At 43.1% G+C, this 16,553-nt stretch overlaps 1 protein-coding gene across 10 annotated transcripts in view; it reads right to left on the bottom strand.

Moving 5' to 3' along the window:
• Positions 1 to 16,553, bottom strand: part of ZNF521 (zinc finger protein 521) — a 291,023-nt gene that overhangs the window by 251,579 nt on the left and 22,891 nt on the right. For 7 of the 10 annotated variants that reach the window (XM_081873612.1, XM_081873613.1, XM_081873614.1 and 4 more), the window contains 2 exons: positions 13,253 to 13,309; positions 4,560 to 4,739 (listed from right to left, as the gene is read on the bottom strand). Coding sequence is in view for 9 of the 10 variants with exons in the window: in XM_081873613.1 (XP_081729739.1) it covers positions 4,560 to 4,739; positions 13,253 to 13,309 (237 nt within the window). In the remaining variant the exon portion in view is untranslated. The remainder of the gene's footprint in view (positions 1 to 4,559; positions 4,740 to 13,252; positions 13,310 to 16,553) is intronic. The other 3 variants (XM_081873617.1, XM_081873620.1, XM_081873615.1) reach the window with 2 other exon arrangements.

The raw sequence follows: 16,553 nt of genomic DNA, 5'->3' as shown, positions 1-16,553 counted from the left end.
AGAAGCAGCGACATAAGGCTATACTCTACCACTGAAAACAAATTTATAGCTAGCATGCGCTTCCCCCACCCCACTCTTTGAACGCAGACCCTCTTCTTCTCCCGTTGCACCTTAGAGCCACATGACAAAAGGCCTCTCAGGCTCCCAAGTTTCCATCGCCATTTACAGTATAGTGCGAAGAAAGCTCTCTTACACACCCCAAGCCCATGTGCACACAACACATGGCTAGGGACACAGAAGCAAGTCAAATTAGCTTTTGCATTCTGAACTAGAATAAAGTTATTAGGTTAGGGCCTAAAAAGGTAAAGGGTAAAGGGACCCCTGACCATTAGGTCCAGTCGTGGCCGACTCTGGGGTTGTGGCGCTCATCTCACTTTATTGGCCGAGGGAGCCGGCGTACAGCTTCCGGGTCATGTGGCCAGCATGACTAAGTTGTTTCTGGCGAACCAGAGCAGCACACGGAAACGCCGTTTACCTTCCCGCCGGAGCGGTACCTATTTATCTACTTGCACTTTTGACATGCTTTCGAACTGCTAGGTTGGCAGGAGCAGGGACCGAGCAACAGGAGCTCACCCTGTCGCAGGGATTTGAACCGCCTACCTTCTGATCGGCAAGTCCTAGGCTCTGTGGTTTAACCCACAGTGCCACCCGCGTCCCAGCTTAGGGCCTACTTTGGCATTATTGACCATTCCACACCTTGGGAAAGATCAGTAATAGGCCCCAGACTCATAGGTTTCTACTCCCCTCACCACTAAGAAAAAGAGAGATGGAAAGAAAAGATCCCATCTTTATCTGAATATGGGATTGCACCTGAGCCTCTATGAAAGAGGATTTGATTTTGCCGAGTCGCGGAAGTACGATCCCAGGAAGAAAAGTAGCACCAGAATATGATCTGAATTAGAACTTAACTGTGTCTGCAAAACAGGATCCTAAATCTATAATAAAGTTCCTTAAAAAAGCTTTTTCAGAAGTTTGCTATCTCTCCAAGCATCATAAAAATCAATACTAGCTAAAAGCAGCAACTATCTTTGGGCTCAGTAATACTTCATCAGTTTATATTTAGGTTACTGGGTCATATTTTCTTGACATTATTGTGCTTAACGTACACAAAACATGGTGCTGAAACTTCCAATAACTCAAAACTAAACTAAATATGATAGGAATGAAAACATAGATTTAGCAGCCTAATTTACGGCACTATTCTGTGCACGTTTATTGGAAAGTAAGTCCTATTACACTCGTGGGGAATTATATATAGGATTGCAGCCTCAAGTACCCAATTTCACATTTGGGGCTGAAGCATGTTTTCTTCACTCGTTTTTTCATACACGGCCTGGTTCATACAACACAACAAGCCTCCTTCCTGGTCTTTTTACTCCAGTGCCATGCTAAGCCAAGATTTTAGCCATACCATCCAAACCCCATGGGGGGGGGGAGAAGGACTAGGGAGGAGAAAAGCAGCTGCGAGAAACTCTCCAGGGCTCTGCACATCTGTGTGGTTCCAATAAACCATAGATTGGCTTACCAGCTGGGGAAGTCTCTTCTAGTGCCCATTGCTAATTAGAAAAATGAAACAACTAGAAAACCGTATAAGGGCATTATTTCATACCATATCCAGGACAAAACCATTTGCTATTTATTTTTTTCTAATATATCCCACCCTCTGAAACCAACACATAAAATATTTTTGACTGATCCTGCAGACAGCATTAAAAACAAGCACACACATGAGATACTTTTAAGAAAATGGCATATTTGTATAATCCTTGTTTCAAGAGCAGGACACTGTACTTAATCTTGGATTATTTCAGGTGTGGCAGAGCATGAGGAACAATCTTGGTCCTTCGATGCAGAAAGAGGTTTTTAATTTTTTCCAAACCCTCAGTTTTATTTTGAATAAAAACCCTCAGTTTTATTTTGAAATCAATTTCTACCAGTCAACAATTTCTACAGCAACACTGAGACACCAGACTTTTTAGGGGATTCAGTGCCTTTCTTTGAAAAACATTTCTTTTTAAATGTACTCAAGTGGCAGAGCCATTTTAACCCTCATTTAGCATGGCAAGTTCTGCCCTCCAGCATGACCTGGGGTGAAGTGGATCAGGAGCAGTGCTCCAGGAATTTCTCCTTTCGCTTCAGTTCCCTAGTTGCGCGATATTCAGTTCATGCTGCTTGCAGTCACTCAACTCAACACCCAGCTCCGGGTGAGATATGTCAGGGGATTACAAAAGGTCCGTCAAGGAAAAATGGAGGCAGCAATTTTTCATTTTTGTTTCTTCTTTTTGGTAGAAAAGGAGAAATTTTACCAAACATAAATGGCCAAATTGGGGGGGGAGAGGGGTTTCCACCCACCGACACCAAACACCTTGCCAGACATAAATAAGAATTGCCTAAAGGAGAGCATGACAAGTACATAAAAGGGCTGGAGTGAAACAGAAGGATTGATTTACCCAAACTTTGGTCAGAAGATGATTTCAAAAGACCAAGAGCAAAAAGCAAAACAGAAGGCAACACACAGAAAATATATACTGCGATTGTCTGCAGTTTCAAATATAGGGCAGTGCAGGCAGTTCCCCGCACAGGATGCCAAGCCGAGGGGGCGCCAAACTGAGAAGATGCACAATCAAGGCCGTCTTACCCATAGGCGCTAGAGGTGCGGGGCACCCGGGCACCGGGCTTTCAGGGGCGCCAGGCCAAGAGTCCAGGGCCCAAGAGTTGAGTCCAGGGAGGAGCCCACCTGTCGGTTGGAGCGCCGCGGCAGGCTCCTCTGCTGCTGGCAGCTCTGCGCCACGAGTTCAGGGGCGACTGAGCCAGTGAGATGCTGAGGCAGCCGTCCGGCTCCACCCTCTTGTGCACCTGAGACTGGGCAACCTGGGGGGGGGGGCGCGCCAGGCAGATCTTTGCACCCCGGCGCCGCATATGCTTAGGACAGCCCTGTACACAATTGAGAAGATCCATTTGGGGATGCCAAATTTTGGCATCACACAGTGTGCCATATTATAAGAGATTTCCCCCTTAAATATGTTTGTTCTGTTTCTCTATTCACCATGAATTAGCTTCAATACCAGATTATACATATGAACATACAAGGCTACCTTATGAATATAAGCATTCCCGGACAGCTTCATCTACTCTGACTGAAGGCAGCTCTCTGAGTCTAAGGGATTCTCTCCAGGGTCTTTCCCCAGCCTTGTTATCAGAGACTGCTTTTTAACTGCGTGTACTTTGGACCTTCTGCATTCAAAGCATGTATTCTGCTGCTGAGCTACAGCCTGCTTTATACACACAAGTATGCAATCTTGTGCAGCTGCTTTGGCTAAAGAGCTAGAGGTGCCAGTAAATGCACACACACAATACTGCAAAATGCTTATCTGCTTCCCTTAATTGCAAAAGCACACGTCTCATACATTTTTCTCTACAGAAATAGCTAACTGCTGGCCGTGATGATTCCTGTGATCTGAACTCAGAAGGTTTAGGCCAATCTGAATAACATTCACAAGTAAATGAAGAAACCATGGGGAATTGTGTAAAAAATGTGTTTATTTTTGGATATAGTCTTATTATGGTAGGTAAAGGAGAATTTGCTTGCTTAGACCAAGGGACTGTTGCCAGTGCTGCACCACATCTTTCTTCACGGCTGAAAAAATTACTTTGATTTCAAAAAACATGAATGTCTAATATCAATTGTTTTCTGGAGCTGCCCTGACCTGCATTCCTTTGGGTTGGAGTCCCTGGATTGGTCTTCAAGGATATAGGATGCATTGGTTTGCCCCTACATAAATTCCTCATGCTTCTGAGGCCAAAATATTTTTCAAGAAAGCTTCTCAACCAAAATGATTCCTGTGGTTTACCACATGGGGTTATATGAGGTGGGTCTTCTCATCACCATCCCAGCATCCAAGTCCATATTCTGTTTAGTAAATTGCATTAGAAATTTATTTGGTTCTGTCAGTCCCAATCACTGCTAAGAAAACCCACTGAGAAAATGCACCTTTCTTTAGGGCCCAGACATCGCTCTAGACCACAGGCCCAAAAGTAAAACACCAAACAGCATCTTTGTCCACAGTGTTACAACTGGATAGGAGTAGGTTCATGAGGCTACTGTGACCAGCACACTACAGTTACTGGTGTGATGTTTCACTACATCCACTGCAAATTCTATCAGCGATCGCCACACACCATTTCTGAAAACAGCATTTGGAGCCCTGAGTCTAGGTTTTCTAGGACCAGGTTGTACCCACGCCATTTTTTCTTACATCAAATTGCATAAGAGACGCTTGGAGAGGCAAGTAAGAAAAATCAGTTATAAAGAAATCTACAATGGTGTTTAATGGTCTGCCAGAATGATCCATGCTTCCTTAGAACCTGAATGGAACCCATTCACTGAAGAACAATGGAATCGTTTCAGAAATGTGAACAAAATTACCTGAGCATCTTTAGCAGTAAAATAACAGGGAAGGGGGAAATGGGGGCGGGAATAAGAGAGCGGTTCTGAAGAAGGGACCTGAAATCAGAAACAGAACAGTGGAAGGAGACACAAAGTGATAAGTATTGTTTACCTGTCAGTTGACATTGATTAATCTTGTGCTCTGTGATATCACTCAGTGACTCAAACACCTGGAGGCAGCTGTCACAGCTATGCACAGCTTCTTCCTCTAACTCCTCCCCTTCTTCCGGCCTTTTCTTACAATCTATCAACTCTCCATCTTCTGTCTTGTCTTCTAGTTTACAGTTCAGATCTGAAAGAAAATCAAGACTATGACCCCAGGGCTTTAAGAGATCCTTTAAAAAGAAGAAGATTCAGATTGGGTTTGTTGTTGTTTAGGTTACTTAACAAGGGGGGGTATTTTTGCTCAAGCCTGCAGAACATGAACATAATACTAGCTTTTATAGCCACATAAACAGAGGAAGCATCCATCCTCTTTTCTCAATGGTTTTTCTTCCCAAACAGTTACTCCCCCCTGCAAAAGCAGCACTTCCATTCGTCACAGTTAATTTTGTCAAGTTTAATATAACTATTGGGGGCTTTTCATCACTTGAATAATTTAAAAGAATAAATCCCTTCTACAATTCACCACTATATAACGAAAGGAAAGAGAAAAAATGCACCAGTGAGTGAATTCAAGAGATTTTGTTTTAACTTTCAAAAAATGGTAAAAGCTTTCCAAGTCGTGAGAATGAAACTGTCTCATTTCACTAACCAGCCAAATGATCAGATTATTTTATTTTATTGCCAACTAAAAATAAAAACATATGCCTTAAAATGATAAGTCCTAAAGTTATTTAAACTGTCTGCTAATTAACCAAAGCTGTATTAACCTGCAGAGGATCACTAGCCCAAGAGACCTGGTTTCCATCATTATAAATCGTAACTGGTATAGTGAGGATCAAACTGATAAGCTAGTTCCAGGACAGTAATGATGAGCCCAACAATAGGTTCTAACTTTTTGTAACCGGTTCACACAAATCCCTTGTAGAAAGTGAAATCTAATAATCATCCAGCACAACTGCAGCTTTGTATACAACTAGCGCAAAAGGTAAAGGTAAAGGTACCCCTGCCCATCAGGGCCAGTTGTGACCGACTCTAGGGTTGCGCGCTCATCTCGCTCAAGAGGCCGGGAGCCGGCGCTGTCCGAAGACACTTCCGGGTCACGTGGCCAGCATAATTAAGCTGCATCTGGTGAGCCAGTACCAGCGCCACACACGGAAACGCCGTTTACCTTCCCGCTAGAAAGCGGTCCCTATTTATCTACTTGCACTTAGGGGTGTTTTCGAACTGCTAGGTGGGCAGGAGCTGGGACCGAACGACGGGAGCTCACCCCGCCACGGGGATTCGAACCGCTGACCTTTCAATCGGCAGGTCCTAGGCTCTGTGGTTTAACCCACAGAGCCACCTGCGTCCCCAGCGCAAAAGGGACAAGCAAGTTTAAGACTTTAAAAAGATCATAATTTAAGAGAGCTTCTTGTGAACTTTCAGAAGATTACCCATGCCAAAAAGGCTTGAAAACATAGTACTGAAAAGCTAAGAGCTCTATCTAGTTCACCAGGTATTAAAAATATCTTTTTCCCCCCCTTCAGATACTAGGAGCTGTATCTTTCTATCAACCTTCCTCCAAAAGTAGAAAGCCATGATCAAGGTTGCATATATATAGTCCCCTGGGCCTATAAGAAATCTGATAAATTTCCTCCTGCCCACTGGAAAACAAACACCTGACTGGAGCAAAAAGAGACCTGGGAGAGGCACTTGAGAAGAGGTGGAGGTGCAGAACCTAAAACTGACTCGGGTGGAAGCTCTGCATCCACTACAACTCAACATTTGTTCAGATGCAGCAGCAGTTTCTCCTACAGAGGTTAGCATAGCAATAAAGCTCAGTTGAGTCTGATGGCAGGACTGGAGACATCAAGAAAGCTTCCCCTCTAGAGACCATCATTTTCCCACTAAGCTGTATGGGGAAAGAGAATGGGTTTGCCAGCACAGGAAGGCAGGAACACATCAACATCTTCTCCCTAGGAAGTTGCGAAAGAGTGCTCTCCTCAACAGTTTGCCTGATAAGAGAGCACCCTCTTTGGCCGCAAAAATTAACTGATGGATCAAGCTCCATTAAGTACTATGGAAGAGAAGAGACACCCCCCCCCCAATTGCAGATGGCCCTCTTCATCCTTAAAACTCAATAAAGGAAATGTGGTTTCATACCTGGAATTATGTAAACAGTGGAAAAATCTGTATGAGGAACCAAAAAACCCAAGTGGCAAAATGATTGTACATGTGTAAACACTGTGTCTGAATATTGGTATATGTTTAGTCCGCATGTGTGAATGAGGCGCAGAAGTTAATGTGTTTTGTATAAAGACATATTTCAAGTTCTAGGTTGTGTATGTGAATGGCATGTAAAAGTATGATCCTTTGTGTTTTTGGTATGGTGGCACGTATATTTGGCAAGTATTATGAATATGTCGTCTACTAACAAGCAGCTTATACATGTTAAATGCATATGGAAAGCTCCCTTTAAAATCCCTTTGGAAAGTGTGTGTGGTAATTAAGGCTGCCATAGTACATGGGGAAGCAACTCAGTTACTAAAGGTGCTCACATTCCACCAGTAGTAAGGCACAATCCACCGTGCGTCATTCTCTAGTCAAATATTGACTACATATACACTCTTTAGGAAACTGTGACAGTGAGTCCCCATGGTATAATACATGCAGTATACACATAATTAAAAAATGAATATGACTCTCATAAGAAGCAGTCCTGGTATAGAAGTAGTATACTGGCATGTACCAGCTAATTTCCATATTGTTTCATTTGGATCTTACATTGCCCCAGAACAACACATGCTGATTGAAGAGAAAAGCCCCTTTAAACTCCCTTTAACACACTGCTTGGATCCCAAACTTACTTGTAAGTACATTCCCAACCTTTACATCTACCTTAGCCTAGCAGTTAAAAATACCGCTAGGTTATAAGCAGCTGAGGAAAAGAAATAATTGTCTTAACTGTTGCAAACTGACCCCGACATCATTAAACACTTGTTGGAAGGCAGCATGTGCACAATGCATACTATTAGATGTTCAGCTCAAGCTCCCAGTTTCATCTCATAAAACTGACAGCACTCGGGGAAATGCAGGCACTGGGTCTGAATTTTAACACGACTATTTAAATGCTGCACATAAAGTTTACAGACCTGTTTGTTTTAAAATAAGGGTAGAGTCTGACTCTGCTTTAAGTAGCATGCTAGAGGGGAGAAAGAGATGCAACAACGCTCAGCACTTATTATTCATGAATGCTGGCCCTTAACAAGAATCCAATAGAATAACAGACAGGCGCGCGCACAGAGCTTAGGATACAAAACGTGAAAAACTGCTTATGACAATGCGTTTTACAAAAATAGAACCGACTATTAATGTTAGAATTATTTTTTCAAATTACATAATGGGAGTCGCTGTGGGGGAGAGGGAAGACTTGCTTCCATTTATGCATTCACAGATACAAACCTACTGGGACGGGAGTCAGGCAACTTAGTCCCTTCTGCTGCAACTTCAGAATGCATGCTCTAGCAAAATGCTACGGTAGTTTTTAGGTCAACTCTTAAGGGGGAAAACCTGCAAGACCTGGGTTCGGTCACAGCCTCTGTGTAATGAGTTGTGGCAGCCTCTGCCTCTCTTGATGCATATATTTCTACCACTGTCTCTCTCTCTCTCCCCCCCCCCCACCCCTGTAAAGAGCTCTCCATTTTAAAGTAAAGCCACAGATACTTGGAAGCTGCTGAATGGTTTTAGAGATGGCAGGAAGAACCATCGTCTACATTGCGTATGGCAACACACAATTATTACGGCTAGGTTTTGATGAAGCATTGGCTCAGTGGCAACCCTAACTATTGGTTGGTTCCACCAATATATTCCAAGCCTTTCACACTAGTTAATGACTTCCCATAGTTGTATCTTCTGGGAACACTGCTCATTCAACATCTCACTCTGGACATACAGAAAATAGCCACATGCTTCCATTCCCACCACCCAGTAACCATACAGACTACAAACTACAGTTTTAAAAAATATACCTGAAGGAGTATACCTGAAGGAGCATCTCCACCCCCATCGTTCAGCCTGGACACTGAGATCCAGTGCCGAGGGCCTTCTGGCGGTTCCCTCATTGCAAGAAGTGAGGTTACAGGGAACCAGACAGAGGGCCTTCTTGGTAGTGGCGCCCTGTGGAACGCCCTCCCTTCAGATGTGAAAGAAATAAGTAGCTATCTTATCTTTAAAAGACATCTGAAGGCAGCCCTGTTTAGGGAAGTTTTAAATATTTAATGCTGTATTGTTTTTAACATTTGATTGGAAGCCGCCCGGAGTGGCTGGGGAAACTCAGCCAGATGGGCGGGGTATTAATAATAATAATAATAATAATAATAATAATAATAATAATAGGGTTTTTTTTAAAAGAGTTCCACAATGCAAATTGTCTGCCAAGTACCCAATATCTAAATCCATGGTTGCACACTCATCTGATGGGCAGCAAACAAGAGAAAAAGCATAAACCGCAATCCCTGCTTTTCTCTCGGTCCCATCAGTATGATGGACTGGTGTATGGCCATCATCAGCCTGAGGTTTTATAGCATCTCCAAGCTTATACTGGTAGGTGTCACCTAATGTTATCAACATTTATTTTACACAGAGCTTGCCTTCCCACACTTTCTCTACATCAAATATCCACGTGACTCCAAATCAGAAGTCATACCAAATGAATTTTTTCTTTGATAACTGCAGAACTTGACATGAATTCTCTAGCTCACAGACGCATTTCAGATATCTGTGATATTAGAAACTTTTTCTCCTATCAAACATATGATAGACATGGGAAAATAAATGCACTGGGCCCACCTTTTCCAACAAGGGAAGGGGTGGAAGAGTTTTACAAGTACACAATCTCTGGAATGCTGTTATTGCTGGAGTCTGGATACAGAGAAAAAATTGGACTGCTGGGTTTCAGATATTACTTAGACACACACACATGTCACCATCTCCTTGTGTATATGGGATGTATCCAACTAACTTTCACTGAGAGTAGACACAATGAAATTAATGGACTTAAGTTAGTCATGTTCATTCATTTCAATGGGTCAACTCTAAACAGGATTAGCACTGGATACAACTCATGGTATGGGTGGACAATCCGCTCATAGAAGCCTACAGCTGTGTGTGGATTGTCCATCACTGAATTGGATCTCCAGCATGAACTGCTGGAAGTTCAGGGTCTCAAACCACAATACACTAGTAAAGCTCAATACGTCAGCAAGTCTGTATATCACTGTCCCATCTGCAAGATCCCTTTATAAGATTACCTAATGCAAAAGGGGGGAAAGATTTGGCTCTGGAAGGAATTCTAACCATTAATATAGTACATAAATGAACTGCTGTTTTCTGTTCCTGGTTATGTTAAATGTTATTTATAAATGGTATTTTCCCCATTACTTTCGTGTCCTGGCAGGTGGCTTTCTCCTTCTCTTCCTTCTCCTCATAAGGGATGTTATTGCTGTAACTCGGTCTAATAAAACTACAGCTTTGGAGGAAAATGAAAAACTGAAAAGGCTTAAAAGAGTTAGCAGCAATAAACCCATGGACTTCAATTAATTTCCAGTAAGAGATTGGTTTAAGGCCAACAAGCAGAAATTCTATTCTGTCCATGTAAAAATTAGGTTTCACCACATTTACTTTTTATAACCTATATAAAAGTCAAGTTTCAAAAAAGTAATGAATATCTAAAAGCCATCTCAGCAGACTGGCAAAGACAATCTGTATGCCTGAAACTCATCTTGAATATTTCTCTCCACGCAACAAGGATCCATAGCTGATCAAGAGCCTAAAATGTCAAACTACGAGGAAGAAAGCCCAGTTTCCAGTCCATTTGACTGCGTTTTAATGGACCTCCTTCCAAGCCACTTCTGCATGGAAAAGTGCTGGCAAAAGAAAGGAAAACTAAGAGATCATGTGGTTATAATTATGACCAGGAAAGGAATATTTCTGCAGTTCAGCGGTGAAGTAAAACTCTGTCGCTGTCTGCTCCCAATAGTGTCCATCGCAAAACAACTGCCTCATTAAATCTCTGCAGTAAGATTAATATGCCGTAGCTGCACTACATTTATAACTTGGTACTCCATAAAAAGCACATTTAATGGAAGGAGCCAGAGCTTTGATACAAAGATTTACTAGAAAAACTTCTAGCAGCATGTATGGGGCTTCTTACGCTGCTTTTGTGTGAAACAGCTGAATATTTTCTGTATTGGCTTGAAGGCTAAAAGTGTTGCAGCATACAAGGCACCCGAAAGCCGTAATAACAAACAAATCAATAATCAATAAAGACATTGAGAAATCTTTTTCAAAACTCCATGCACCTCACATGGTGTGAGCCCATGGGTGCTTTATTAAACAACATTCCAACATGAGTGACATTTTAGAAAAAGGCTATGGCTTATGTTGTGCATAATCGGAAGAATCTCTAGAAATGAAGCTATTCGACTAACCTCAAATAAATCTCCCCATTTCAGGAATAACCTTCCCCCCTTTTCTGCAGGGTATTCTCACACCCTGCCATGGTTTGCTTTAAACACTCTATAGTTTTTATCAGTTATTAGCATGTTTTTAATATTCTGTTGGGAGCTGCACCAGAGTGGATGGGGAAACCCAGCCAGATGGCTGGGGTATACAGTTAATAAGAACTTATTATTATCAGTGCTAACCATGGTTTCTTTACTGGTTTAAAATATCGCAGCACTGCTGTTCAATTAGAAGTGTCCTTAACTTTTCCCAATAGGTTATAAAATTGACCAAATGCTCCTGTAACCACGGTTTGCAAGCTCACTTTAAACACTGACTACAAGAGCAACTCTGGTTTGTGCCAATGTAGATATAATACTATTATAACTATCTCCTAACCATGTTAATTAATTCATTATTTCAAAAGATTCAGAAAAGTGTGCCTGCCCAAGATGTCCCATTGCTGCTGATGCTTCAAATAGTTACAATTGTTTTCTTCCACTTTATAAAATAATAAAGGTGTATAATAATCAAAAGCAGAGGGCTTTTTGGTCAGGGAAAAACACAACATCTGAGATCTTCAGAGGGGTGGAGATGTGATCTGTATGGAGTATTTTGAAATGCACTGAAATACCTGGCTGAGCTTTGCTTTTCCAGAAATAAATCCTTAAGTTGCCCTGCAAATGAGCCAGTGTAATGTCACAAGTTAGGCTATTACGCAAGCATGTCAATCAGCTACATATCCGTGTGATCATCCAAGATTTAATGGCAAACACCATTAAAAACTGACAAAGCAGGTCTAACATTTTGGGAAAACATGTTCCTTTCCTCACAACATATTTTCCAAACGCAGCCCACTAAAACATTAACAGGATTTCATTTCTCCAAAGTAGTTAGAGACATTTCCAGAAAAAAGTAGAAGAAAATTCCATATATGGTTCCATATTTTGTCACAAGCAGTCTTTTTTATGCGGGTGTCAAAGAAGGAAAATATAGTATATACAAGAGTCCAAAGAGTTGGACAGCACAAATACCAACAAAGAGATGAATCCACTTTACTAGAGATGAAAAATGTACTAATAATCAGTTTACCGCATATAATAAGCTTACATTACTATTAATCACCTTATAAAGGAATCCTTCAAACTAAAAGCTATACATTAGCTGCGATTGGGGGGGGGGGCTTTTTAAGTCTAAGTAAAACACAATCAATGAAAGCAGAATTTCCCCTTAGGATTTTCTTGAGACCCTCATCTAAAGATCCATAAGCAAGTATCAATAGAGCATAGAGCATGATCATTTCGTTGAGCAAAAGCTATTTAATTATTACTTCACAGAATAAGTAGTCAAATATACCAAAAGACTGAATCATTCCTTAAACTGTAAAAACCAAGTATTTTTTTTCAGACCAGAAGCAAAAAAATAAAATAAAAAGGGAACCACTGTAACCAACAACATGCTATTAACCCCCTTATAGCTGTTCATTATAATGAACAGGTCAGATTTCCAACCTAAAATCTTGCTGGTTGAACTAAGGATTTAGCTACAAAACTCCCAGTGACTTAAATGTAGGGATCAGTGGCTGCTAAGAAATTCAACGGATTAAGATTTTAACTATACACTCGTTTATGAAAGCAACTAGCCTGTAGAGATACTGGCCACAATCCAGAAGTGTGCATGCGCCAGATCGGCATGCACAAGCTAATTCCCATTTCAGTCCCTTCCTTTTGCCAAACTCCCACACCGTTTTCAAACTTCCGGAAGTTTTTTTAAAGTGGCTTGACAGATCTGCTGTGTGGGTGGGGAAGACATTGTGAGGCGAAGCAGGGCTACTGGAATATAAATGGGCCGAAAAAATGGATTTGAGCTGAGGTCTGGTTCACAGCCTAACTGTCGTTTCATATGAAAAGTTTCTTTCAAAGAGCTGTGATTAGCTGGGAGCTAGTGTGGATTCCTGCTTACAAATAAGGCATCGTGGATATTAAAGGGTCCATATTTCCGGAAGACGGTCATCCATCCATCAAACTGAAGCCCTCTTGGTTGAGGGAAAGAGAGAGATCCTGGGAAGCTAGGAGGCCTTTGGGGAACAGAGAGAAATGGAAAGACGGGCTTTTTCTTCCTTCCAAATACTTGAGCTGGAGTTCAATCAGGTAAGAGTGGACTCAATATCTCTCACACTGTTCCAAGACAAGCAAAATAAATGTAGGAATTCAGCATTACCTGTCTGCACAGCTGACTGTCCCACACCTCCCTGGTCCTCCGATTCATTTTCTTCTACTGTCAAGGAAAGGTAAAAAACAAACAAACAAAACGAAAAATGATCCATTAGGTAAGTGCCTTATTTGTATTCCAAACACATATCGCTACCTTCCATTCTTAAGGCCATCAATGTTCCCACTCCATGATAAATAAAAAGAAATTCTGCCTAACAAAATATCTATTTGAAAAGGAGCCAGGCTTTAAACGGAATCTCAATGCATCTATTTGTCCATTGGATAAGTGGCTTTATGGGACAACTCAAAAAATGTTGTGCATCAGAAGCCAAATAAATCCTTGCAGAAGGGAATCCGTCTTTGACTGTGTTCTTACTTGAAAAGCTCCACCAACCGTAGTAGCCCCTGTAAGCACAAGGGCAAGAGCATTCTTAAACCATCAATCTGGAATTTCACTACCACTTAAAAAATATCAAAAATAAAATAAAATCTATCAGAATCCTAATATCTAGGACTCTGAATACGAAAGTTATCTATCGAGTGTATTCATCATGACTGGGGAGTTGTGACTGCAGCTACCCTTGCCATTTTGACTGGGCTATGGTCAGTTGCACTGTAGCTATTCCTGTAATTTGCATTTGGCTGTAGCAACAGTGTCAGGCACTAGAGCAATTTGTAAGGGATGTGACTCAAGATAAAGGAGAATTGCCACTCTTTTTTTTCTTTTTTCTTTTAAAAAGACTCTTCCATCAAGCTCCAGCTCTAAATGGACAGGAGGAAGAGAACAGTCCTCTTCTTCCATTCCAAAGAGGTGGCAATTTAAGGTTTAAGGAGTGGGGACTTAAAAGTTTATCAAGCTTCTACTGAGGAGCGGTCTTAAAGTCTTGGCAAAAAATATAAACGCTTGCTTAGTTAGATATTTAAGTCTCACAGGCTGGATGTGATACTAGTAGGTATTTAATAAGACAAGGATTCCATAGAGGCATTATACATTAAGCGGTATTATTCCCTGGTACAACTTTTATGCTGCACTGTGATTTTAGCTACTCTATGGAAACAACCATTAAAAGAGAAATTGGGGGTGGAGTGGGATCTAATGGTAAGAGAATGATGTTGAGCAGATTGGGGAAACTCATACCTGAGGGCCAGAGATGTGTCTCCATACCTCTCTTTCTAGCCCTTGGGAATCTTTTCCCAGGCCATGACCCACTCCACCCCCTGCTCCATACATTCATTCTTTATGTATTGCCTCACTGGAATATGGGCTTGAACTGCGATACCTTGTGCTTGCATGGATGCTGTGTTGTGTGTGTGTACAGTAATGGACAGTGCAGTGATGCTTACCTGACCTATTGACAGCTGAGTCTTTGCAGCTTACCAGGTGAAAGAGTTAGGGGGCGGGGCGGCAAGTTGGTTGGCGTTGTGCAAATGCGCCTGCAGGAGCCCTGCTGCTTTTGCAGAGTGCTGAGCTCCCCACCACCTCGCCCCTCCCACTCTCTGCCCTGGTAAGCGGCAATGACTCAGTTTTCAGCTGGTCTGGTGAGCAGCAGTGTCTACCCACTGTGTACAATTGTGTCAACCACTAACTTTAGCATGGCTGGAGGCAGCCTCCAATATACCGTATTTTTCGCCCTATAGGACACACTTTTTCCCCTCCAAAAAAAAAGGGGAAATGTGTGTGCGTCCTATGGGGCAAATGCAGGCTTTCGCTGAAGCCTGGAGAGCCCCACCGCCAGCCCCACAAGCTCGGGGGACAGCAGGGAGGCAGAATGCCGCCATCCCGCTGTCCCCCGACTTGGTTAGAAGGCTGGCGGGGGGGGAGAAGCCTGCTCCTCCCCGTCGCCAGCCCTGCAAATTCGGGGGACAGCGGGGAGGCACAGCGCACCTTTCCCGCTGTCCCCCGACTTGGTTAGAAGGCTGGCGGGGGGAGAATCTTGCTCCTCCCCGTTGCCAGCCCCGCAAACTCAGGGGACAGCGGAGAGGCGCAGCGCGCCATCCCGCTGTCTCCCGACCTGGTTTGGAGGCTGGCGGAGGGCTTTCCCCGCCCCCAGCCCCGCAAGCTCCCAGAGCGATGCCGAAGCTGCGCGCAGCTTCGGCATCGCTCTGGGTCCCATTCTGGGGGCTGGGGTCGGGGGAAGCTCGGGCTTCCCCCACCCCAACCCCACGCCTGGGGGGGGGAAATAATTTTTTCCCTTTATTTCCCCCCCAAAAAAAAAACTAGGTGCGTCCTATGGGCCGGTGCATCCTATAGGGCGAAAAATACAGTAAAAGGTAAGAGTAACATCCATTATTCTGTCCACTTTTGCCTCTGGTCCAGCCCAGCACTGTCAGGCAGCCACAGAAGGTTCTCCACGGGGGAACACAGCCCTTGTGCTGGAAAAGGTTCCCCAGCCAAGATGTAGAGCGTTGTAAAATATAATTAAGAAGCTTTAGCCAGGGAGTTCCTGTCCTTGCCATTCTAACTCACAGGATCCCACTTCAACCTGGGGCAGAGAAATCCCATTTATTTCAGTCCCATTGCGTAAGCATGCATGTGCACATGCACACATACACACACTTTTGGCCTGGGTAGCTTCTGTTCAAATATTTTGGGGTTGTCACTGCCTGCCACAGCCATAGGATTGCCATGCTGGAGGGAAGACAGCTGCAAGCTCTCTGAACCCACCCCCATCCACCACACCCATCCTCATCCGCCCCATCATTTGAGAAACGTTAAAAGGAGCATCACAAAGAAGTGAGTAGTGCAGGCACAGTCAATCTCTGTGTTAGCCATTCCCTGTTACCCTTTCTGAAAGGGCTGGGCAGTCTAGCAAGTCATTCAAAACTTCCCAAATCTCTTTGCCCATCTAAGAGATCTGGCGGAAGCGCAGAAAAGGCGGGTGAAGGGTTCCACTATGGCGGATTAAACTGTCTAGACTCTATCATAACAAGATCAAGAGATATGGAGCAGCCTGTGACATTCAGAACCTAGTGGGGCTCTCTTCAACTTAGGGGTCCCTTCCCAGAGATGCAGGTGAGGGAAACCTCCCCCTGAGCCTAGGTTGCTTCAAACTGGGATGACGCACAGAAGCCTTCCTTGCCCTGGGAGTTCCTCCCTTCACGCTGCACAAAATTAGACTCAAGCGGTGGGAAGCTCTAATAAGAGCATTCAAAAAATAAATGCTGTGAGTTTGTCAAGAACAGTAGTGACATTTTTGGCATGCTTGGAGCAGTCCCACTTAGAAGAGAATTTAGCCCATTTTATTCCAACAGAGTAAATATTCAGAAGTTCAGCAGGATCCAAAATTCACTTTGCTTCTACTTCTCTC

Source organism: Podarcis erhardii (genome assembly GCF_964252035.2).
Source record: "Podarcis erhardii genome assembly, chromosome: 8".
Taxonomy (NCBI): Eukaryota; Metazoa; Chordata; class Lepidosauria; order Squamata; family Lacertidae; genus Podarcis; species Podarcis erhardii.
The sequence above is the reverse complement of the archived record's forward strand: the minus strand, read 5'-3'. Positions and strand labels throughout refer to the sequence as shown.